At 46.4% G+C, this 25,137-nt stretch overlaps 1 protein-coding gene and 1 pseudogene across 2 annotated transcripts; both read right to left on the minus strand.

The window, feature by feature from the left end:
• Positions 1-6,880: 6,880 nt before the first annotated feature.
• On the minus strand, positions 6,881-9,477 carry LOC125553212 (stearoyl-[acyl-carrier-protein] 9-desaturase 5, chloroplastic-like). Of its 2 annotated transcripts, none has more exons than XR_007303998.1 (2): positions 7,842-9,477; positions 6,881-7,570 (listed from the first exon to the last, which is right to left on the minus strand). XR_007303998.1 is itself a non-coding variant. In XM_048717009.1 (2 exons), the coding sequence occupies exons 1-2, from the start codon at positions 7,920-7,922 to the stop codon at positions 7,106-7,108; spliced, it is 546 nt and encodes a 181-aa protein (XP_048572966.1). In that variant the 5' UTR covers positions 7,923-7,991; the 3' UTR covers positions 6,881-7,105. The 2 variants fall into 2 exon arrangements, 1 of the variants encoding a protein (XP_048572966.1); XM_048717009.1 differs by having other exon boundaries at positions 7,842-7,991.
• An 8,401-nt stretch (positions 9,478-17,878) lies between these two features.
• LOC125554429 lies at positions 17,879-21,195 on the minus strand (annotated as a pseudogene).
• Between the last annotated feature and the right edge of the window lie 3,942 nt (positions 21,196-25,137).

Below are 25,137 nucleotides of genomic sequence, written 5' to 3' on the forward strand. Positions count from 1 at the left end.
TCCAGTGACGGGAGAGGCGGCAAGGCAGCAAGGTAGCGAGGCAGCGACCACGGCAAGGCAGCAAGGCAGCGACCACGGCAAGGCAGCCGGCGACGAGGGGCCTCTTCACGACGACGACTCCGCGACCATGGCAAGGCAGCAAGGCAACAACCACGGCAAGGCAGCCGGCGACGAGGGGCCTCCGATTCTATCTATCATTTGTTCATTTGTTGATTCAACAAGAGCAGCACGACAGGCTCTTGGGATTGCATTGCAAGCTTGTAGGTTTAGCCGTTCAGGTATATCGGTTCAGGTTGTAGGTTCAGGTTCAGATGGTGCCAAATGTTGATGACGAACAAGCTGAAGATGAACATCAAGAACAAGAGCTAGCTCTGACCATCAACTTCTGCTCTCCGCTTCCTCTGCTTCAGAAAACCCTCTGTTTTCCGATGAAAATCCTCTGTTTTTGAGATAAATATGCGCGTGTACATGCACATGTTACTTTTCCCGCAAACTGGGTTAGCGGCCGCTATCTCCCGCTATAGCGGCTGTAGCGTTTGCATGAACCGGCAGCGAAATGGGTTAGCCCGCGATCTTAAACTTTGATTTCAACTGACTACTAATAATGACTAACAATGGTAGTGATAATTAACCCGGTACATGCAATGAGTATGGTCTTAGTTCCATAGAATGTTGTATATGTGCGGTTACCCCAATATGACCTATATTATTTAACAAAAATTGAAGGCACTATACAGTTTGATAGACTATTTTTTTGAAGATTATTTTATGTTATGCTGATTTGTGCAATTAACAAACTCAAACTTTACTAACAACTACTCCCTCTGTCCCATAATATAATAATGTTTTTTACACTACACTAGTGTCAAAAACATTCTTATATTATGGGACGGAGGGAGTAACTAATAGACAACCTAAGCATTTTCCTGCAGCAGCCAGAAAGACATGATGCAGTAGCAAAGAGTGTGGATTTTTTTGTCTTCCCATGTAACTGCACCTTCTATCCTGCCCGTTGGTAAATGCATGCTTGCACTGGGATGTGTGCTGCATCAGTACTCATTAACAGCCAGGAACAGCTAAGCCACAGGTTTTGTAAGCGAAAATTTAAATCACCCAGTAAACTTCCCGTATTTTTTTATACAACTGAAAATAAATAAATGTTCGACACACCCTTTAAAAAACAATCAACACATGTATGTGTTTCTAGACCAGCTCGCTCCCGGTTACAAATTTTTCCAGTATTTTTTTTCCATGAATCTGTCGATTGTGCACTATTATTGCATCCAAAGACATCTTTTACAGTTTGAACAGGAGTAACTTCATAAGTTCATGAGATTACAAAGGAAGACCATGCAATCTTCAGTCATCAATACCGTCTACGAAATGAGCTCAAGTGAGCGAGATATTTAGGCACCAAGGCTGTCTATGACTATCTGAACGCGTGTTCCACTGACAAACTATGCCTATGCGCGTCGACATAGTACTCAGTATGAAGATGACTACTCTTGCATTCAAATTGAGCATCTCGAGATGGTCCATTTTCCACTTGTACTAGCATGTATTGATAAGTCGCCCATTCACTGTTGTAGTCACAGTATCCTTCTATTTCAAACTTGTTTAGCGCTTATACCTTCAGGACACAGAACCTAGCAATGTCAATTTGTTCCTGATAGCCTATGAATGACTTAAACACCACTTTAGATTGGTCTGAGGGCACTCAATCGGATGTAGCGCGTCACAATGAGACAAAAAAAATTATTCATCTTGTAATTTTTTTTAAACTGTGAAATGGATATAAGAGGAAATGTTAATTCTATTACAAATGAGACTAGATAATATCTCAATCAAATCAGACACTGAAAGCAAGCAAAGATGTGTACCCACCATGACATAGAGCTGGACAGCCAAAACCTTGACGATGCTCGTCAAGTTTGCTGAGCTGACTGGCTTACTCCCTCATGAAAAAAATGAACATACCAAAATATATCTACATGTAGAAATGCCATGCAAGATTCAAAAATGATTTGCTGCTGCTACCGGGCAGACTAAGGACTTGGAGATAGCATGGAAGAAAGGGCCTAATATCTCCAGTTTAGGTGCCCTAACACAATCATCTCGTTCAGAATGAGATAATATTAACCTTACAAGGTGAGTGTCAGAGAAGCTTAATTATAACGCATGTGCTTATCTCGTACGTATCATATCTATAGCCCGGTTTAAACATGTATATCTTCTGTAATTAGTACCAACCGTGTCAAAGGTTTAGTGATTAGTTAGGGCTCCTGTAGGTGTATATATACACATCACGTCAAGGAATACAACGCGTGAGCAATCTCTGTATCTCAACACTTCCACCTAAATACGATTTTATGTAGTTTGAGCGACACAGTTCGTTCACTCCACAATTCTGAGCTGAGGCACTCGGCTGCAACATATTTTCTCAACCTATGCCCATGCAAACCACACCAACACCAAACTCCACATGAACTCTTGTTCGGTTCCTCACCTACATACGGTCATCTTTGATTTTTTTTTTTGTCTTCCTTTGCTATCCTAACACTTCATGCACTGTCCCGCACAAGCTCGCTCATCGCTCAACTGCTTGTGTATTCTTCGAGTGCCCAGACGATCACCATGGATATCGATGCTATGACCCCTTAACATGTTGAGTTCTTATCTTACACCACCTCTATTTCAACGACGTTTGTTTTTCATTTAGGGGCTCCCGCTCTCCACCTCACGCAGATCACGTCATCGAGCTACCAATAGCGGTCGCACCAGTTCATACGCATTGCTGCGCCCCGGCGCCACCGATGTCGGCCTCCCAGCCTCACCACCGTCCTTCCCAGGCCTGACATTGGTTACTTATGTCGGGTCCCTAGCTGCCTCTTCTGCGATGCCCCATACTCCTTCCATGGCAGCAAATTCGGTTGCCACGAAAGCTGATTCAGCTGCCATGGCAGCAGAAACTTCAGTTAGTTGGCCTACCATGGTAGTAGTCAGTTCGCCTCCCCGGACACACACGCCTCCACACCGCAGAGTCCTAGTGTGTTGCCAACAAGCTTCCACTCAGACCAGCTGGCTTATTTGACCTCTGAGCGTGCTCCTAGTGCACCTCGGCCTCACCATGCTCGGTGAACGTTGAACATCACACTCCATGCTGACTTGACCTCAACAGGGCATCTTGCGGCTCATTAATCGCTACTTTAACGCCCACCTCGCTGATGTCACCACTTCAATGCCATTGCCCACATCTATTTGTGCCGCTCTCCACAATCCTATTTGGCTTGCAGCCACGGAACATGAGTTTACTGCCCTAACGGAAAATGGTACATGATCACTTGTTCCATGCCCACACTGTGCTAATGTGGTCATCCACAAATAGGTATTCCATCACAAACTTAATCCTGACGGCACCCTTGATCTCTACAAGGCTAGTTGGGTTGTGCATGGATTCACATAGAGTCCTGGAAGCGACTTTGGTGAGACCTTTAGTACGGTCATTGAAGTAGCAACTATCCAGACTGTGCCTCATCTTACTGCATCACGAGGTTGGCTGGTCCACAATCTCAACATCGCCAACGCCTCCTCTCCAAGTGCATGTACTCCCAACAGCCCATAGGCTTTACCGATGCCACCCATCCAGACCATGATTGCATGTTGTCCAGGATCACTTCATCTCCTGCGTCAGGCGCTGTGAGCTTGGTACTCTTGCATTGGAGATTTTCGTCGTTGAGTTAGCCTCGTCTCCACTTGCTCACACACGTACGTTTCTCTTTGTACAGCCTAAGGGTCCCGACGTCGCCTATTTTCTCTTGTATGTTCACAACATTGTTCTGGCTGCATCATCCTCAGTGTTTCTTCAATGGATCATCAATCGGTTGGCAAGCTCAAGCTCAAGAATATTGGGCCTCTACATTTTTTTTCTTGGTGTCCTAATTCATCGCACCAAGACCAGCTTCTTCTTGTCGCAAGAGCACTATGTCAAAGAGCTTCTTGACCATGCAGCTATGTTTGATTGCAAACTAGTCTCCAGACTGGTCGACACCAGACCCAATGTCCCTGCGACCCCACCGGTGGGGTCAACTTCCCCAACCCCATGTTCTTGATGCTGCCCTACATCACCTACGCCATCGGTCAGGTGTGCTTGCATATGCATGCCTGGAGGACATGCACTGAGGTATTGTCAAGGGCCTTCCTCGCTACATCCACAACACCTCCATCAATGCTGGACTCTTCGTGGTTCTTCATCCCCCGACGTTGCCGCATACTCCAACACTGATTGGGCTGGCTATCGAGACATCCACCGGTCGACCTCCCGATAATGTGAATACCTTGGTGCTAGTCTCATCTCCTAGTCGTCCCGACGGAAGCCCAATGTTTCCTATTAGGGTGCATGAGTTGAGTATCGCTATGTGGAAAACACAACTGTAGAAAATTATTAAATTAATCAGTGAACAATATTGCTGTATCGAGTAAGCTATAGTCGTCATCTACGATAACAAGCCTGCTGTCTACCTCGCCGCCAATCATCTTCATGATCGACGAACCAAGCACATTGAGCTAGATATCCATTTCATACAAGAAGAGTTTACTCTCATCCATTTCTGTGCCATTCATTTACCTACCCCGGGACATCTTGCGCACATCATGAAGAAGGGATTTCGTATGATGAGCTTTGAAAGTTTTCAGTCCAGCCTTGGCATCATCTCCGACGATGCTCTCACTTTGTAAAGAAGCTTCTAACGCATGTATTTATCTCCTAAGTATCCTATTATATCCTCGCTTAAACATGTATATCTGTCGTAATTAGCTTCAAACGTGGCATAGATTTTGTGATTTAGTTTGGACTCCTGTACGTGTATATATACAAACCACCTCAAGGAATCCAATGTGTGAGCAATCTCTAAAATCTTCAGCGAGGAGCATCCTCAATAACGAATTTGGTTTTCTGAATAGAGATATGATGAAAACCTATGCTCATAAGATTCAGCGAGCTAACATGGAGATAATCCACACCATGAACCTGTGACATGTCACTACGGGAAAAACACTCTATGCCGAGCACCTAGAGTACTCGGCGAAGCCGGAAATGTACTCGACAAAGGGTTTGCCGAGCCGAGCCTAACACACGATATACCACTGTTCGGAAAAGTGGAGTATGCCGAGTGTCATTTCACTGATACTCGGCAAACCCTATGCAAAGTACAAAATCGGGGTGCTTGGCAAATAAAGTAACCCGGCGGCCAACCCACAAAATTGGTGATACCACATGGCACCCCTAGTTTTTTGAATACCAAAATTAGAATACATCGCATATAGTTTCCCGAGTGACAGGTGCTCGGCATAGTCATGTGCTGAGAGTGTGCCATGTGGCCTCGAGTATGCCAAGCACTACCCTAATGGTACTCAACATACAGTTCTTCCAGGTGTCAGGTATTCAGCACACTCTTGTCAAGGGCGTGCCACATAGGCCATAGTGTGCCTAGTACCACCATGTTGGTACCCGGCAAACAATTTTGCCGAGTGCCAGGTTCTCAACACAATCCTGAGTTGAGGAGCATGTTGAGTATGCTGTCTGACACTTGGCATACTGCGAGACCGAGCACCATCATTTCTTTCAAGTTTACTAGATCATGATTAGGTCAAGTGTAATACTCGACATACCCATCTTTGTCGAGTGTTACACTTGACAAAGGCCACAATTTTTTTTCTTATAGGATTAGCCTTGCAACTCAAAACAATACATCCCATATGGTCCATACTATTGCACAAGCACCATATATATAGTCTGGCAAGCTCGTATAACAATATTGCCCACACAAGCAACATATATATAGCACACATATGGTCCATGCAATCTCTCTCTCTCTCTCTCTCTCTCTCTCTGTGTGTGTGTGTGTGTCTGTGTGTGCGCGCGCGCCACAGTGTGTGTGTCTGTTCTCTTCTTCTCCTGCAAGTTTCCCATCCCCTTCTGCTAGCTACCACTCCTACGTGTCTGATCCATATCCCCTCCTCCCAGGTCGTCACAATCTGGTATACAGAACCGTAAGTTTTTCCCCAAATTTTTTTGCCAATCCGCTGCCCCGCGACCCTCTCGGTTGATCTGTAACATACATCACTCAGGTTGTGATCTCACTCCGCTGAATTCCCTTGAAATCCCTAGTGGGTTTAGATGGTTTGGAGTGGGGTATGACGGCACCATGCAAGCGTTCCGCCGAAACCAGTCATATCATGAAAGTGGTGACATCATCATTCAATTGCTGACAACAAAAGAAACGAAGAACCTTGCTCCTGAGATCAACCTCGAGTTCCTCCAAACTTGTCAAGTTCACTAGATCCTCCAAGTCTCCCATTTCACTCGGGGTAATAACAAAGTCTGACATCAATGATAAATTGCTCATGTCCACAATCCCTTTAATATCATTTTTTTTCTCCGGGAGGCGTTGTAGTTTAGTCAGCCGAACAATTTCATTAGGCAACTCTTGCACATTTGTACACAAAAGTTCTAGCTAGGGTCTTCAGATTACCTAGCACCACCATCCCTGATGGCATCTTGTAATAAATATATTTAGAATATTTTGTAAGCAAAAATAAAAACAAACAAAAAAGAAATAAAAAATGTGGAAAAATGAATGAATAAAAGAGCGTTCAAGGCCTGTGGCCCATGCTGGGCTGGCAGGTGGGCCGGGCATAAATACCCAGTTTCCTTGTTTCGGCCAGGCTCTCAAGCGGTGGCCACGAGCATGATTTTTGACTATTTTGTTACCGGCAAGAACCGGTGCAATCTCGGAGCATTATATAGAGATTTCCGAATTCAATACTCAAAATGACGGGCAACTGAAGCCAAAATAAAAGAAACGTATAAGGATGTGTTCGTATAATTATGTCATTTCAAGCTATTTGGCATATGCAGTGTAGATGTCTTTACATAACTCAACAGTTATTGCAGATTTTGAAGACAAGTACAATACAAAAAAATAGAATGGTATACATATACCTGTCTTGAAATCTTAGTCAAAGCTGCACTTTCCGGCCTTAGATCCAGCTGAGAGGAACAATCAGCAACTGCTTCCCGCTCCCCTGACCTCGCTCCACCAGCTTCCTAAACCTTGTCATAGGGAGCAGAGCTAATCCTGAGCGCACTGCCCTTCCCCGGACAACCCAGTGAGGTCGGCGACGTTCCACCTCTTGACCAGGAACTCGAGGATTTAGGCGTACGTGGTCCATGGCGGTGCAAACGCCCAGCCACTGTGCCACCGTGGTGAAGTGCAAACGCCTGCCCATCATACATCAGGTGTGCGGGCATCGTGATCTTCTTCTTCATAATGCTAGCGAAGGCTAGAACCGTATAGTCGGGATCGACCTCGAAGAGCTTCTCCACTATCTTGGTATAAGCAAGCTCATGGCGCCTTTCGTCAGCCGCTATGGTGCCGCATATCTGGGCCAGCTTCAAGTCCCCGTACTTCCTGGCGTGCCTTGCAGTGTTGCCGTGAGATATGAAGGTTGCTCTCTCTTGGAAAGATGTGTAAATGAAAAACTCATAAGGGTTGGCCTCGGTTTTCGGATCCTACAACAAGTAAGAACAACACAGGGTAGTTACAACAAACTGGTGTACTGTTAAGTCTTAACGAGCGAATGTATGTGTACGCTGGTTGCCGTTCTTAACTATATTTGTGAAAGTTTAGTAAAAAAAACGGCATGGGATGAACGAAGTATTGTCATTTTGACAATAACAAATTTTTGTTCCCTTCCCCCTTTTTGTGAGCAATAAAACAATCAACCAAGATAAATGGAAAATGTGACAAAGAAGGGTGACACAATCAGATACAAGTGCTTACCATTCCAGCACCAACCAAATACTGTATGGTCTTCTCCACCTGCCTCATATCAGCCCTCCCAGTATTAATATACTTGTTCATGAGATCACCGTGCCGGTTCTCCTCCGCAGTCCATGCCTGCTTGATTGACTCTTACCTTCTTACCTCACATGTAAAAAAAGGAGGTAAGAGGGACCATGTTAAAATTTGCCATGAAAGTAACAAGTTTTGAACTAAGGTTTCCTACAAGACTTGGGAGGATGCCAGTGAAAGAATTAGCTTCTATTGTAAGGACCTGGAGTTGTTTGCACTGGGAAAGCGCTGACAAGAAGTCTAGATTCCCCTCCAAATTGTTACTTGACAAAATAAGCTTGCTCAAAGCTGCATTTTCCCCAAGTGTTATTGGTACTTGACCAGAAAGTTGACTATTTGCCAAAATTAGAACGGACAATTTTGATAAATTGCCAAGGGAAGCTGGAATTTCTCCAATCAATTGATTGGATCCAAGAGACAGAAATGAGAGTTCCAGCATGAGACCTAATTCTTGTGGAATCTCCCCTGTCAAATTTCCGCCGCTGAGATCTAGATATGTAAGACTGGTAAGATTGCTAAGAGCAGTTGGGATTGGACCAACAATGTTATTATAACCTAAGTGAAGAACCTGGAGGTGGGATAATTTGGATAACCCTGTTGGCACAATGCCCTCAAATGAATTTTCACCCAAATCAATTATCTCCAGGTACTCGCATGATGCAAGCTCCGATGGAAACCGGCCAAAAAATTTGTTATCAGATAACGAAATAAATTTCAACATTGGAAGGTTAAAACTTTGATTGCTCGGAAACATTCCAGCTAGGTTACCATTACTTGCAAGGGCCAACGTTTGCAACCTGGACTTGTTGTACATGGATTCTGGTACTAGGCCGGAGAGTTGATTAACCTCAAGGTTCAATCCCTCGAGCATGGATAGGTGTGCAACCGCTTGTGGCATAGGACCTGACAAGCTGTTATTTCCAAAATTGATGTATGTCAAGGAAGGCGTATTGTTGAAAAAATATGATGGTAGTTGGCCACTCAAGTCATTCGCATACATATTAATCTCCCTAAGGTTGTGCATATGAAGTAGCATCTTAGGAGGGGTCTGGCCTGAGAGTTGATTATAAGGTAGATGAAGAAACTTGAGCCTCGTGAGGTTCCCGAGGGTAGTAGGTATGGTGTTTGACAAGCTATTTCCGAAAAAACTGAGGTACGTAAGACGATGTAGCCTACCAAGTTCGGCTGGAATGGAACCCGTTAGATTGGTGTCGGTGAGGTCGAGGATGGAGAGGAAAGAAAGGTTACCAACGTGAGGTGACACAGATCCAACGAGAGGCGTGTCGGGCAACGACAGAGCGGTTACTCGTTGCCTGCGACGGCTGCACCAGACACCGACCCAATTGCAAAAGGATGTGTCTGCACTCCAGTTGCTGGCAAGGACACGGCGAGGGTCAGCGAGCTGGGATTTGAAAGCTAGCAGCGCGGCAAGGTCGGTGTCGCTGCCAGTACTGTTGTCCTGGCTAGAAGAAGAAGAAGAAGAAGAGACGATGGAGAGTAGTAGTATGAGTATGAAGAAGGGAATGGGGATGGAGCGTGATAGAGTGGCCATTGAGCTGGGTGCGAGAGCGAGAGTAGTGTGCATCAACAAGGAGTGTAGCGATGGAAATTTATAGTGTCATGCTTCCATGATCGCATCAAAGGCAGTGATGAAATTTGCTGGCAATGGAATCTCGCTTGACCCGACCGACACGATTTCTCTAAGTCAGTCAACACCGACAGATTCCATGAAACTTGTCCCTCAGCATTATTGATCATGGCAGGTAGGAAGTACCTGTTCGGTGGCAAACTGCTTTCATACACGTATTCCTACATGACAAAACTGACTCCGTTTTAAAGTTTACCTGTAGACATGCATGTGTAAGCAATTTACCTACCGGTTCTAGTGCGAACCGGCTGTGCCCGCGGCAGGTAGGCTTGACCGACGATAGAAAAGATAGTCATTAACAATTGGACAAGTATTGAAATCCACTTCGCTTGCAACATTGTTTGATAAAAAAGGTAATTTGATGATGTATACACAAGGAGAAATGATCCAACTAATAATCTGTTACAAATTAAGATCTACTTAACGCGCTTAAGATATTCTCGCACATTATCAGAAATGTTGTATTTAGCATCATTCACACGATACTTGTTTAAAAATATTTATCAGAAATGTTGGATATAAATGGGAATTGTTTAAAAGTAAAAATAAAACTAAATGACTGAAGAAACATAAAAGAAAAATGAACTAACTAGGAAGTTTGGTCGGCCCAGTAATAGCGACTGGGAGGGCGCTCATTCACGTGAGACCTTGTTCGGTCTCATATGAAGCACTACATATCCGTGGCAGTTATGTGTCGCCCGTACCGAGGTGTAATACGTCTCGCACACAACGCGGTGCTGTTGACCTGGCCCAATCCTGTAGCTGTGCTTAAGGGTTTTTTCCTTACTGTTTTTTTATCAGGTTTGCATGTGAAGCTTTATCTTTCGCCATGGACTTACACCAAGCTTCATTCTTTGTGGCCTCAAATTGCCAAGAAGTGATCACCAACATCAATTTGTCGGACACATGTGAGATCGACCACCAGCGGATTTCCAATCCGGAGGCGTCGTTAGGCCATGAAAGACGAGACAATAATGGAGAGGCTCACGCTCTCACTAAACTTCGGCCTCCTTATTCATCCGGCATCATGTTTGGCTAGCTACTTTGCCTCATATTATCTGTATTCCATGGAACGTTTTGTGATTTAATAAAACCCAATGGTTTTCTTTTTCTTCGTCTCTTTCTTTGGTTTTCATTTTTTTGTTTCTTTATTTTTTAATGCATGTTTATTTTCATGTACACAGTACATTTTCTCATGTACATAGAAAACAATTTTTATACATGTTTAGCATTTTTTTGAATAAGTGATCAACATTTTTTTCAAATATATGTTTTGATGTCTAGTGATTTTCACGCACATTGTAAAAATTTCGTATAAATCTGAAACCATCTTTTATATGTGTTTAACATCTGTCAAATACATGATTAAAATTTCTTTAAACACATGCTTCAAACATGTTTTTGAATACATGCCACTAGTGCAGAACCGGGCAATAGTACCGGTTCGTAAGGCCCTTTAGTGCCGGTTTAGGAACCGGCACGAAAGTTTGGGCACTAAACCCCCCCCCCCCCTTAGTACCGGTTCAGCACGAACCGGTGCTAAAGGGAAACCACGTGGCACGAGCCAGCTCCGGGGACCGGGAGCCCTTTAGTACCGGTTGGTAACACCAACCGGTACTAAAATGTTTGGGGTTTTTTTTGTTTTATGATTTCTTTTTCATTTAATTTTGTGTTTTCTATTTTAATTCTTTTTTCGTTTGCTGGTATTTTACGATACTACACATTGTACACGTTATGCATATATATATATATATATATATTTAAATAGAATTTCTAGTAGAACTAATCATATATATATCATCAATGTCTCACAAACCACCATATTAATTTACACATACACACATGTATAGCTATATACAATTTCTCCTACATATGCATGTTGCCTTCGGAGCCAGTGACATTAGCCTAATTGGTGCCTTCGGAGCACGATGACAATTGGAAGTGGTTCATGACCTGGTCGATGGGGGTGGTAGCGGGTAATAGTATTCTCCCTTCGGATTTATGACATGGTCGAGCAAAAATCCCGCTATTTCCTTTTGAAGTGCTTCTACGCACTCCGTTTCTAGGAGCTTGTCCCGCACCTCTTTGAACTGTTAAGAAGGAGATCAATATGCATGTGTATTAGTTGTGTGACTAGATATCGATAATCGTGTAAAAATTGTGAATAGTGTTCTGACAAGCGTACCCATTCCTGTCTTTGAGATCTGCTCCTTTCGGACGTCATCATGCGAATGTTTTCACAAACGCAGAATGCACACAGATCAGTCCCCTGCGCCTGCTTCAGGGCCTTTATTACGAGAATGGAATTTAATTTGATCAGATAATAATTAATCAAGCATGATAATTAAAGAGATGGCAGCTAGCTAGCTAGCTAGTACTACTTAATTACTTACCTTGGGTCGAAACCATTTCAGCTGTCGTTTCCATTCGCCTTCCGTGACGCTGATGAACCTTGCCCAAGCCCTGCCCGCCGACAAAGAAAATGAATAAAGAGGTTATTAAATAGTTCATATCATGAAATGACGAACTAAATAGGCCGAGATATATAGTTAATAATGATTGAAATTACCTGTTGACTATCCCAAACAAGATGTTATAGTCACTATTTGCTTTGAGTAGCGAGTCTAGTATTTCAACTGTTCCGGCGTCAACTTTAATGATACACAAGATCCAATGAAATTTGCATGCACACACGTTTGCATGTCTTAATTAAGCGGGCATATGTAAGCAAAAATATGTAGCTAGCTAGTAGGCAAAAACAGAGAATTTGTAGTACAAGAAAGTGTGACTCACTGGAAGTTGTAAGGAAGTAGTATATCTTCATTGTATTTGAGGCGCTTCAAGAACTCTAGCATGCTGTCCTCTACCTGCTTTTCATGATGCTTGTTTATTTTCCATATGTATTCATTAACGGTGTTTGGGTCAATGAACCCAATGCCATAGCGTCCACCTTTTCTCATTTCATACATCTTCATCCTGCATAATACCACAGAAAAGAATATAGTGAGGATAATTACAGGTAATGATTGATCAAAAGGATCACTACAGCTAGCTTGAGACTTAAATTACAAAAAGAAATCACTTACAGACAATAGCAACTGACGATAGATTTGTCGAGTGCGTCTTGATTGTATAACTGAAACAGTTCAGAATACTCAACGGCCACAGCTTTCTCATGGTAGTAATGATCCTTCTTGACATACACCATGAGGGACTCTCGATCGGATCTCTTGGTAATGTCCATGTACCATTGATGCAATTCATACATTCTCGTTGGGAGCTTCTTGACATCTTCTGGCTTGACCAAAGGTTGGCCCCGGACATATTTCCGTTTTATTTCCTCCTCTGTAATCACAGGCATGTCCTCGATCTCGAGGAGTTGTCCAACAGTGATCTTGAGTTCTTCAGCCTGCATTATATGCTCCTGGGTTATTACCACATCGCCCACCTCGGGAACGTAAACTATTTGGCCACAATAATATTGGGCGCGCGTACTGTCACGTGTTGTTGGCGGCACAACAAGCGGGGGGATCGATTGCACCGCCTGTTCTCCCAGCTGGGCAACGGTTTTCCCGCATTTTTTGACAGCTGCTTGTTGTTTGCTCGAGCTCGAGCTCGCCTCCTTCTGTAGACGTTGTCGATGTAACTTCCTGATGTGGCGCTCATAGTCTGTGTCAACAGGCTTAGGAGCTGGTGGTTGAGCCATACGAATGAAGTGGTCAACTACTTCCACAGGCACTTTATCCCTTGGCGGCGGTGGCGGTTTTGGTCCAAAATGGGCGTCGACTTGTGCCCGCACTATGGCATTGGTTTGCTCCTCGGTCCTGTCGTAAGCCCTCACAGGAAGAGGAGTAGTGAGGTTTGGACCATATTTATATCGCTTGCCTCCGCCTGTACTTCCTGTACTATGACCTCGACTCGTACCGCTACGCACCATAGCTGCGGGGTGTCTCTTCTGCGATTGCTGAGGCGGCGGAGACGGCTGACGGGGCTGAGTTGGACGAGGAGGAGTGGCCTGAAGCTGTGCCGGACTTGGAGGAGGAGTGGCCTGAGGTTGTGCCGGACTTGGAGGAGGAGTGGACATCTGACGCTGTGTCGGACTTGGAGGAGGAGTGGCCTGACACTTTGCCAGATTTGGAGGAGGAGGAGTGGCCTCACGCGTTGGTGGACTTGGAGCGGGAGTCTGCTGACTCGGTGGTGGACTTCGATGAGGAGTCGGGTGACGCGGTGTCGGTGGCCTTCGAAAGATGATGCAATCCTTTCTCCATAGAATGACATGATGTATGGCCTCTCCCAATGTGTGCTCGTCGTCACCTCCAGGAATGTCAAACAGTAACTCCGAATATGGGTCCACCACCTCATCAACCAAGACACGAGCATAGCCCGCTGGAATCGGGTTGCAATGGAAGGTTGCCTCGGGGGAATTTGAAAAGGCAACGGCGTCCGCCACCTTCATGGATATGTTCTTCATTTTGAAGTGTAGCTCGCAGTTAGTGTTCTCCGTGATGTCATCCACGGGGTATCTATCCAGCACTGCGACGCCCGGGGCGGAACCCACGCTGCTTCTCGGCATGGATGGGGTGGTGCTATCCAATGCTGGATCATCCGCTAGCTGCTGCAGCTGCTGAGACCCCCTTTGCTGGCTAAGTGAGTCGATCTGCTCCTGCTGCCGCTGGAATTTAACTGCCAATTCCGCTTGACTTGCTTCTAGGCCTTGAAGGCGTTCATAGTCCCGCTTCCTCTGCTCCTCCTCCATCTTCCTCTTCTTCTCCTCCGCAATCTTCTTTCTCGCACGGGTTCTGTAGTCGGCGTTCCAGTCCGAAAACCCCTCATACCACGGAATAGCGCCCTTGCCTCGTGTTCTTCCCGGGTGTTCAGGATTTCCCAGGGAACGCGTAAGCTCGTCGTTCTCTCTGTTGGGCTGGAACACCCCCGATCGAGCCTCTTCTATTGCAACAAGTATCGCATCGTCGGCTCCGTTCAGACATGCCTTCGTCGAAACATTGCCTGTCTTCGGGTCCAACTCCCCCCCACACGCATAGAACCAAGTCCCGCACCTGGGGGGGCAGCTCTTAGTAACCAGAGTGATACTTGCATCCTCCATCTCTTTCTCAGACTTATCCCACTTAGGCATTGCCACCGCGTAGCCACCTGGCCCCAGCTTATGAAACTTATCCTTTTTTCGGCATTCTTCTTGTTTATTCTCGACCGTTCCTTAGCTAATTCTGAATCCTTGAATTTCACGAAATCGTCCCAATGAGCACTTTGATTCTCTAGTATCCCCTCGAATACTGGAGTCTTCCTTCCTCCCTTGACGTACTTCTCCCACGTCGTTCTCTTGTGGTTCTTGAATGCAACCGCCATCTTCCTAAAAGCAGCGTCCTTGACTTTCTGCACATCTGCTTCTGTGAAATGATCTGGTAGGGTGAAATGTTCCATGAGAGTATCCCAAAGCAGTTTTTTTTATTCTCGTCGACAAAAGTAACATTTGGACGTGGCTTTGCTGGCTTTCTCCATTCTTGAAGGGAGATCGGGAGTTGGTCCTTCACAAGAACTCCGCACTGACGAACGAACTTGTCCGCAATCTTCTTAGGCGCTAATGGTTCGCCATTAGGTTTGAATGCCTCGATATTGTACTTTACGCCCTCCTTCAACTTTTTGTTCGGGCCTCGTTTCGTCCTTTTGCCTGAAGATTTGCTCGATCCGGATGGTTGAAAGAAGAAAGATCGATTCGTTAATATATCTTCAACTCATTTAAAACATGCGATGATCACCAGATTCCTGCTTATATAAATATATATACCTCACCGGTGTTTGTTGTTTCAGGATCAACATGTTCTTCGTCATAGTTCATGACTTCATCAATTCGGTCGTCGCGATCGAATATCATATCACCCTCTCCGGTGTTGTTTAGAAATTCGGAGTCGTGAAAATCTTCTTCATTCTGATTATCATCTGGCCCGCGTATGATATCGAACATGGTCTGTTCTCTCTCTGTCGGTATTGTCCGCCATAGCTTTTATTTAACTATGCCAAAAGAAATATAAAACAATTTAGTATAATCTCGAATAATAGATATAATCTCAAATACATCGTCTCGAATACATCGTCTCGAATAATAGATTTAATCTCGAATACATCGTCTCGAATAATATATAATATTGAATAGTACATCACTGGCTCATAGCTGAAGTGCGGCGCGGGCGGTGGACACCCAAAGAGAAGGAACCCTCACAGGATCATAGCTGAAGTGAGATCCCTGAAGAAACTGCCAGGTATTGGAGAACCTGCCGCCCTCTAACGCAACCATGTAGCGATGGACGTGCTCGTCCTCCTCCCTGACACGACGACGTACCACCTCCGGCGCGGCCGGCTCCCTCCGCACCGAAACTGGCCCACGCGAACACCACCAAACGAGATCAGGGTCGACGACAGGACCCGGGGCCGGGTTCCTCATCAAGCGGCGCGCCCCTCCAGGCAGCACCTCCCAGTGCCAGCCCGGCGGAGCCCAGTCCCGGACATGGGTCAGCTGGACGTCGTCGTGGACGTGTCGACGGCGAGGATGCGGGCCGGGCATCGTCGACAACAAATACTAGCTATATGCCCGCAAAAAGTAACATTTTTTTAATGATTGGATTTTGATAACTAAAATTTCTAACATTTCTATAACATTTCTAACAATGCTATATATAACTAACATTTCTATAACATTTCTAATATTTCTATAACTAAAAAAAGAAAAATTTCTAACTTTTTTATAACTATTTCTATAACTAAAAAACAGAAAAATTTCTAACAATTCTAACTTTTTTATAACTATTTCTATAACTAAAAAACAGAAAAACTTCTAACAATTCTAACTTTTTTATATCTATTTCTATAACTAAAAAACAGAAAAAATTCTAACAATTCTAACATTTCTAACTTTTCTAACTATTCTAACAATTCTAACATTTCTAACTATTTCTAAATAACAGAAAAATGTCTAACAATTTCTAAAAAACAGAAAAATCTATAACTAAAAATGTATGTGTGTGTGTGCGCGCTCACCGGCCGGCGAGGCGAGAGGCGACGGGGGGCGCGGCGACGGGGACGGCGACGGGCGCGGCGACGACGGGGCGGCAACGACGGGGACGGGGACGTACGGGCCGGGGCGGCACCGACGACGGGGACGGTGACGACGCGGCCGGGACGGGGCGGCGGTGACGGGACGACGGGGCGGCAACGACGGCGACGGGGCGGCGACGGGGGCGGCGACGGGCCGGGGCGGCGACGAGGGATATGGAGACGGCGGGGGCGGCGGGCGACGGTGCAGAGGAGAAGCAGAGGGAGAGATGAGAAACTGACGAAATTTTGAAGTGTTTTTTTATATAGAACCCATCTTTAGTACCGGTTGGAGCCACTAACTGGTACTAAAGGTCTGTTTTGGCTAGCCCAAGCGGCGGGAAGCGACCCCCTTTAGTACCGGTTGGTGGCTCCAACTGGTACTAAAGGCCCCCCCTTTAGTACCGGTTGGTGCCACGACCCGGTACTAAAGGGTGTGCGCTGCCAGGCGAGGGGCACAAAAGTTTAGTCCCACCTCGCTAGCCGAGGGGCACTCGCACCTGCTTATAAGCCCCGCCGTCGCTGCTGTCTCGAGCTCCTCTCTTAAGCAGGCCTTCTGGGCCTACCTCTTCTGCGATGCCCTGTTGGGCCTACTGGGCTAGCAGGCCTGCATCCTGGCCCAACTTGAATTTGGGTTTCTAGTCGTATGCAGGCCGCTGTGGCCCAGTAGGTGGGCTTTTTTTTCTTATTTTTTTGCTTTATTTATTTTTGTGAATAACTTAACTTTGAAAATAGATTTTTCAGTGATTCTTTTTTCTTATGTTTAATATTAGTGTGTTTTATCATTATATTCAATTTGGTAATGCTTAGGTTATTTAAAAAATGAAATGCCTTTGTAACGGATGAGTTTTCGTCCGAAACCCTGATACTTCGAAACAGATTGTCCATTTTGTACACGAAGTGCATCCAGTTTTTGCGGTAACCCTCTCTACTTTTTTGCACATGCTATGTGGGTGAAATTATGATACCATGCCAACTTTCATCCTTTTCTGAGTTCATTTGAAAAGCTTTTCAATTTCAGGGTCATTTAGCTGAAAAAATCCGTAAATGCATGAAAGAATTTGCTTGCACATAAAATTTCTTCGCGTTTCAAATGCCAAAACACATAACTAGCTACCCTAACTATTACAGAGATTCCCTCCTGGGTGTGAAACATAGAAGAAAGTGATGATAGTTAAGCCGATCACATCCCAGATCTTTGGGTGTGAAACTTTTTCTTCGCGTGTGTCCCTTTGCGTCGTAGCCATGGAAAATCTTCATCATTTAACGGGATGCTCGGGTCAATATTCACTGTGAATGGAGCAATTTCATCAAACTTTTCATAATCTTCTGACTTGTCTGTCTTGTCATCCACTCCCACGATGTTTCTCTTCCCAGAAAGAACTATGTGCCGCTTTGGCTCATCGTACGATGCATTCGCTTCCTTATCTTTTCTTTTTCTTGGCTTGGTAGACATGTCCTTCACATAGAAAACCTGTGCCACATCATTGGCTAGGACGAATGGTTCGTCTGCATACGCAAGATTGTTGAGATCCACTATTGTCATTCCGTACTGCGGGTCTTCCGTTACCCCGCCTCGTGTCATATTGACCCATTTGCACTAAAACAAAGGGACCTTCAAACCACGTCGATAGTCAAGTTCCCATATGTCTTGTATATAACCATAATATGTTTCCTTTCCCGTCTTGGTTTCTGCATCAAAGCGGACACCACTGTTTTGGTTGGTGCTCTTCTTATCTTGGGCGATCGTGTAAAATGTATTACCATTTATCTCGTACCCTTTGAAAGTCATTATATTCAAAGATGGTAACTGGGAAAGCAAGTACATGTCATCTTAAATAGAGGTGTCATGCATGGTACGTGCTTGCAACCAGCTGGCGAAACTCCTGGTTTGTTCACGTGTAATCCAGTCATCAGACCGCTCCGGGTGTTTGGAGCGTAGCAAATTCTTGTGTTCATCCATATACGGAGCCACCAAGGCGGAATTCTGTAGAACTATGTAGTGTGCTTTAGTGAGAGAATGTCCGTCCATACATATTATTTGTTCCCCTCCTAGTGTGCCTTTTCCATCCAGTCTTCCCTTATGCCGCGATTCAGGAACACCAATTGGTTTAAGGTCAGGAATAAAGTCAATACAAAACTCAATGACCTCCTCATTTTGACGGCCCTTGGAGATGCTTCCTTCTGGCCTAGCATGGTTATGAACATATTTCTTTAAGACTCCCATGAACCTCTCAAAGGGGAACATATTGTGTAGAAATACAGGACCCAAAACGTTAATCTCTTTGCATAGGTGAACTAGGACGTGCGTCATGATGTTGAAGAAGGATGGTGGGAACACCAACTCGAAACTGACAAGACATTGCACCAAATCATTCTGTAACCTTGGTATGATTTCTGGATTGATTACCTTCTGAGAGATTGCATTGAGAAATGCACATAGCTTCACAATGGCTAATCGAACGTTTTCCGGTAGAAGCCCCCTCAATGCAACCGGAAGCAGTTGCGTCATAATCACGTGGCAGTCATGAGACTTTAGGTTCTGGAACTTTTTCTCTGCCATGTTTATTATTCCCTTTTTATTCGACGAGAAGCCAGACGGTACCTTAATACTGAGCAGGCATTCAAAGAAGATTTCCTTCTCTTCTTTGGTAAGAGCGTATCTTGCATGACCCTGATGTATGCCGTCTTTTCCGTGCATACGTTGCTGGTCCTCCCGTGCCTCAGGTGTACATTTGTCTTCCCATACACGCCCAAGAAGCCAAGCAGGGTCACACAAAGATTCTTCGTCACGTGCATCACGTCGATTGCGGAGCGGACCTCGAGGTCTTTCCAATAGGGCAGGTCCCAAAATATAGATTTCTTCTTCCACATGGGTGCGCGTCCGTCAGCGTCATTCGGATCAGGTTGTCCACCAGGACCCTTTCCAAAGACCACCTTCAAATCCTTGACCATATCATGTACATCAGCACCAGTACGGTGGCGAGGCTTCATCCGGTGATCCGCCTCACCTTTGAAATGCTTGCCTTTCTTTCTTACGGGATGCCTGCTCGGAAGAAATCGATGATGTCCCAGGTACACATTCTTATTAGCCAAATATATACTGTCGGTATCGTCCAAACAGTGCGTGCATGTGCGGTATCCCTTGTTTGTCTGTCCTGAAAGGTTACTGAGAGCAGGCCAATCATTGATGGTCACGAACAGCAACGCCTTTAGGTCAAATTTTTCCCCCATGTGCTCATCCCACGCACGTACACCTGTTCCATTCCACAGTTGTAAGAGTTCTTCAACTAATGGCCTTAGGTACACATCAATGTCGTTGCCGGGTTGCTTAGGGCCTTGGATGAGCACTGGCATCATAATGAACTTCCGCTTCATGCACAACCAAGGAGGAAGGTTATACAAACATAGAGTCACAGGCCAGGTGCTATGATTGCTGCTCTGCTCCCCAAAAGGATTAATGCCATCTGCGCTTAGACCAAACCATACGCTCCTTGCGTCATCTGCAAACTCCTTCCCGTACTTTCTTTCGATTTTTCTCCACTGCGACCCGTCAGCGGGTACTCTCAACTTTCCGTCTTTCTTACGGTCTTCTCTGTGCCATCGCATCGCCTTGGCATGCTCTTTGTTTTGGAACAAACGTTTCAACCGTGGTATTATAGGAGCATACCACATCACCTTGGCAGGAATCTTCTTCCTGGGGCGCCGGCCCTCGACATCACCAGGGTCATCGCGGCTGATCTTATAGCGCAATGCACCACATACCGGGCAAGCGTTCAAATCCTCGTACTCACCGCGGTAGAGGATGCAATCATTAGGGCATGCATGTATCTTCTGCACCTCTAACCCTAGAGGGCAGACAGCCTTCTTTGCTTTGTACGTACTCTCGGGCAATTCGTTGTTCTCTGGAAGCATATCCTTTATCATTACCAGCAACTTTCCAAATCCCTTGTCAGATACACCATTCTCTGCCTTCCATTGCAGCAATTCCAGTGTGGTGCCCAGCTTTTTCTTGTCACCTACGCAATTCGGGTACAACAATTTTTTGTGATCCTCTAACATGCGCTGCAACTTCTTCTTCTCCAAGTCACTTGCGCAGTTTCTCTTTGCATCGGCAATGGCCCGACCTAGATCATCAACGGGCTCATCTGATGCCTCTTCTTCAGCTTCCTCCCGCATTGCCGGCTTAGCTTCTTCCCGCATTACCGGCTCATCTTCTTCCCCCATTGTTGTATCATCGTATTCAGGGAACCCATGGCCAGGATAGCTGTCGTCGTCCTCTTCTTCTTCATTGTCTTCCATCATAACCCCTCTTTCTCCGTGCTTGGTCCAAACATTATAATGGGGCATGAAACCGGACTTAAACAGGTGGACGTGAATGGTTCTTGACGTAGAGTAATTGTGACCATTCTTACAGCGAGCACATGGACAAGGCATAAAACCATCCGCCCGCTTGTTTGCCTCAGCCGCAAGCAGAAAAGTATGCATGCCCTCAACGAACTGGGGAGAGCATCGGTCATCGTACATCCATTGCCGGCTCATCTTCATTACACAACACCGAATAGACCAAATTAATACAAGTTCATACATAAAGTTCATACAACACTTAAATGCAACAAACAGATAACTCTCTAGCTAAAGCATTTAAATGCAACAACAAATACGATCAAGATCGCAACTAAGGTAACAATGGATCCAACAGCATAATGATACCAAGCCTCACTATCGATGGCATATTTTCTAATCTTTCTAATCTTCAAGCGCATTTTCTCCATCTTGATCTTGTGATCATCGACGACATCGGCAACATGCAACTCCAATTCCATCTTCTCCCCCTCAATTCTTTTCAATTTTTCTTTCAAGTACTCGTTTTCTCTTTCAACTAAATTTAACCTCTCGGCAATAGGGTCGGTTGGAATTTCCGGTTCACATACCTCCTAGAAAAAATTTATATGTCAACTTGATGGGCATAATTTGTCATAAACACGAAATGCAACTAGTTTTAAAAGAGAATATACATACCACATCCGAATCATAACAAGGACGAGGGCCGACGGGGACGGATATCAAAACCATGGCACTATATGTATAACAAACAACGTACGGGTAAGATAATTATACGAGTAACTATATATCCAAATCACACAAACATCAATTTATATATAAAATTTCATGAACAAGAGGCTCACCACAAGGTGGTGCCGGCGACGGGACGGTGCGGGCGATCGACGGTGGCTACGATGGAGATTTAGAAGGCACTAAGTAAACCACACCTACATATGCAAACTAAGTGTTATTTTTGACCTCAAATTGCATATAAATCAAATACTAGCACATATATATATATATATCCTCCCAAATTACTAAACTCACAAATTAATCACTATATAAAGCATTGCAAGAGCTAATCTAGCAATGAGAGATGAAAGGACAAAGTTGCTAACCTTTGTGATCATTTGAATGGATGGGGGCCTTCAAATCTTGACAAATTTTGGGCAAAATGTGTGATGAGCTCGAGAGGAAGAGGGGAAGAACAGAGAGGAGAGGGGAAAGGGGAAGAACAGAGCGAGCTCGGGTGGACGAAGGGTTTATGTAGGACGACCTTTAGTATCGGTTCGTGCCAAGAACCGGTACTAAAGGGGCTGGAGGGGCCCCAGTCTGACAACATCCTGCCACCACTCTCATTAGTACCGGCTCGTGGCACGAACCAGTGCTAAAGGTTCGCCACGAACCGGCACTAATTAAAGCGGCCCGGCTAGCCGTTGGAACCGGCACTAATGTGCTTCACGTTTGACCCTTTTTCTACTAGTGTGCTAATATTTTTTAACATGCTAGCACCGCAGAGGAGAGCAGTCCCGGAGCCGCGGAGATGAAGGCAGCGTCGGAGCCCAGGCCCTCGACCGTAGCCGCGTTAGTCGGCCCCTCCACGAACGGCAGGCAGAAGAAGCCTTGGCCCGGGATCGCGTTCCCCATGATCTGCAGTTGCAGCGGCTTGCCTCGGGTCGGGCAGTAGGCCGGGGCATGGCCCTCTTCTTAGCAAAGGACGCAAAGGGGCTTGAACGTGCAGTTGATCTGGAAATGGCCGACCCGCCCGCACTTGAAGCACTCTGGCCCATCCGCTTCCTCCACCGGGATTGGCTCGGCCGCCATGCCCTTGGACGACGACGGAGCCACCGGCAGAGCACGCCGCGGATCCGCCGCGGCCCCCGGACGCTGCTTCTGCTTCTTGGCGTAGGGGTCGCCGACCCGGTCGCCACAGAAAGGGTGCTGCATCTCCTTGCGCTTGAGCTCCTTCTTCTTCTCCAGCCCGCGGCGTCGGTGCTCTTCTTTCTTTTGGTGCTGGCGCTCCTGCTCCTTGATCCACCACGGAGGGGTGGCCCCCAGCCCCCCGCCTCCGCCCCTGAATCGCCAGCTGCGTCTTGGCCTTGGCGCACAGCTCGCGCTCGCGAAGCTTCTCGGCCTCCGGATCCAGAGGAGGCGCCATCGGCGGCTTCTCCACGCGCCGCTCACCGCGCGAGCCCATCCGCACCACGTCGACGAAGGAGCGCCGGAGGGGAGGGGGAGGGGACAGGCGGCGGAGACGGCGAGCTTGCTTTCCGAAACGATGCACTTGAGCAGTGGTGGCTGGAAACCCTAGGGTGGGATCTTAGCACGCCCCAACGCACCCACACCCATTTATAGGGGAGGCAGGAAGGTAACCCTAGCGGTTCCCCACCCAAACAGGCCGCGGGCGGCGACTGGGCCCCCTGGGCCAACACCTCCACAGGACCGGGCCCTGGATCCAGCCCCAACCCCACCCCAGTGGAGCGAGGCCCCGCGATCGGCTGGACGGGCCCCCAACTGGGCCAGACGGCCCAACTAGGGAGGACATTGGCCCAACCAGGGGAACCCTAGCGGGTGATTCCATGAGCCAGGACGGCGCCGATCCACCACCGCCACCCGGCGCGACCATCGCCGGCAGCAAAGGGCTTCGCGTCCAGCCGCGCAATCTCCTGCACCGCCGCCTCCCTGGCAGTCATCAGGAGCGCAAGCGCGTCAGCCCTCGGGCGTGCCCGTGGCATCCCGCCACGCGACGCCTCGTGACGTCTCGCACCGCGGCCACCGGGCGCAAAGTGCCGGCGGCGACCTGCCTTGGAGGAGCCCCCCAGTTCCTTGGCGCGTGCGACAAAGTCGCCCAGCAAGCACGGCGGTCGTGCCCACGTTAGACCCTCACAACCACTGCCACCAGAACTCACCTAACTTACCTCATCGTCCTCTGAGCTGTCCCCCGCCAACGCCCAGAAACGGCTGCCTTCGGTCCCCGCCGGCCGAAGGGGAGCCGAGGCCTGGGTCACCCTGCTCCCCGCGCCCTTCCTCACTGTCGTCCACGCCTCCGGCCCGCCGCTGTCCTCGAACGCCGCCCGCCACCCGCTCTCGTCACGGGGATCACCCGGCCGTACGGGAGCCGTTGCGGGCGCGCTCTCCTCCATGGTCTGTCGGCGTCTCCTGTACACCATACATACTAGTAAACAAAGACACAAAGTTCGATTCAATATAAATAGTTGTCAACAACAATGGGATATGGCATGCGGGGTGTATATATACCCAAATGAAATATTAAGACCTTTGTTGTACTAGCAGTTCATACCATACTACTTGTGAATAATAGTTCATAAATTACTATTACAGTATATGCGGGCTGGGTTGAGGAGTAACCAGTCTCTCACATAAAAAACGTAGATACACTAGTGCAGAACCGGGCAATAGCACCGGTTCGTAAGGCCCTTTAGTGCCGGTTCGGTAACCGGCACTGAAGTGTGGGCACTAAAGCCCCCCCCCATTTAGTACCGGTTCAACACGAACTGGTGCTAAAGGGCAACCACGTGGCACGAGCCAGCTTCGGGGGCAGGGAGCCCTTTAGTGCCGGTTGGTGACACCAACCGGTATTAAAAGGTTGGGGGGTTTTGGGTTTATGATTTCTTTTTCATTTAATTTTGTGTTTTCCATTTAATTCTTTTTCGTTTGCCGGTATTTTACGATACTACATATTGTACACGTTATGCATATATATAAATAGAATTTCTAGTAGAACCGACCATAATATATATATATATCATTGAATGTCTCACAACCACCATTAATTAATTCACACATATATACACACATGTGTATATATATATATAATTAGCTAGCTATCTACAATTTCTCCTAATTGGTGCCTTCGGAGCCAGTGGCATTAGCCTAATTGGTGCCTTTGGAGCACGATAACAATTGGAAGTGGTTCATGGGGGCGGTAGCGGGTAATAGTATTCTCCTTTGGGATCTATGACCTGGTCGAGCAAAAATCCCGCTATTTCCTCTTGAATTGCTTCTATGCGGTCCTCTGGTAGGAGCTTCTCCCGCACCTCTTTGAACTGTTAAGGAGATCAATATGCATGTATATTAGTTGTGTGACTAGATATCGATAATGGTGTAAAAATTATGAATAGTGTT

This window comes from Triticum urartu, chromosome 4 (assembly GCF_003073215.2).
Source record: "Triticum urartu cultivar G1812 chromosome 4, Tu2.1, whole genome shotgun sequence".
Classification (NCBI taxonomy): Eukaryota; Viridiplantae; Streptophyta; class Magnoliopsida; order Poales; family Poaceae; genus Triticum; species Triticum urartu.

Coding starts and splice junctions, on each gene's coding strand:
- LOC125553212 (XM_048717009.1), bottom strand. CDS start 7,922: ATGAACAAGTATATTAATACTGGGAGGGCTGATATGAGGCAGGTGGAG. Junction 7,571..7,841: donor ATTTGGTTGGTGCTGGAATG/GTAAGCACTTGT, acceptor TACTTGTTGTAG/GATCCGAAAACCGAGGCCAA.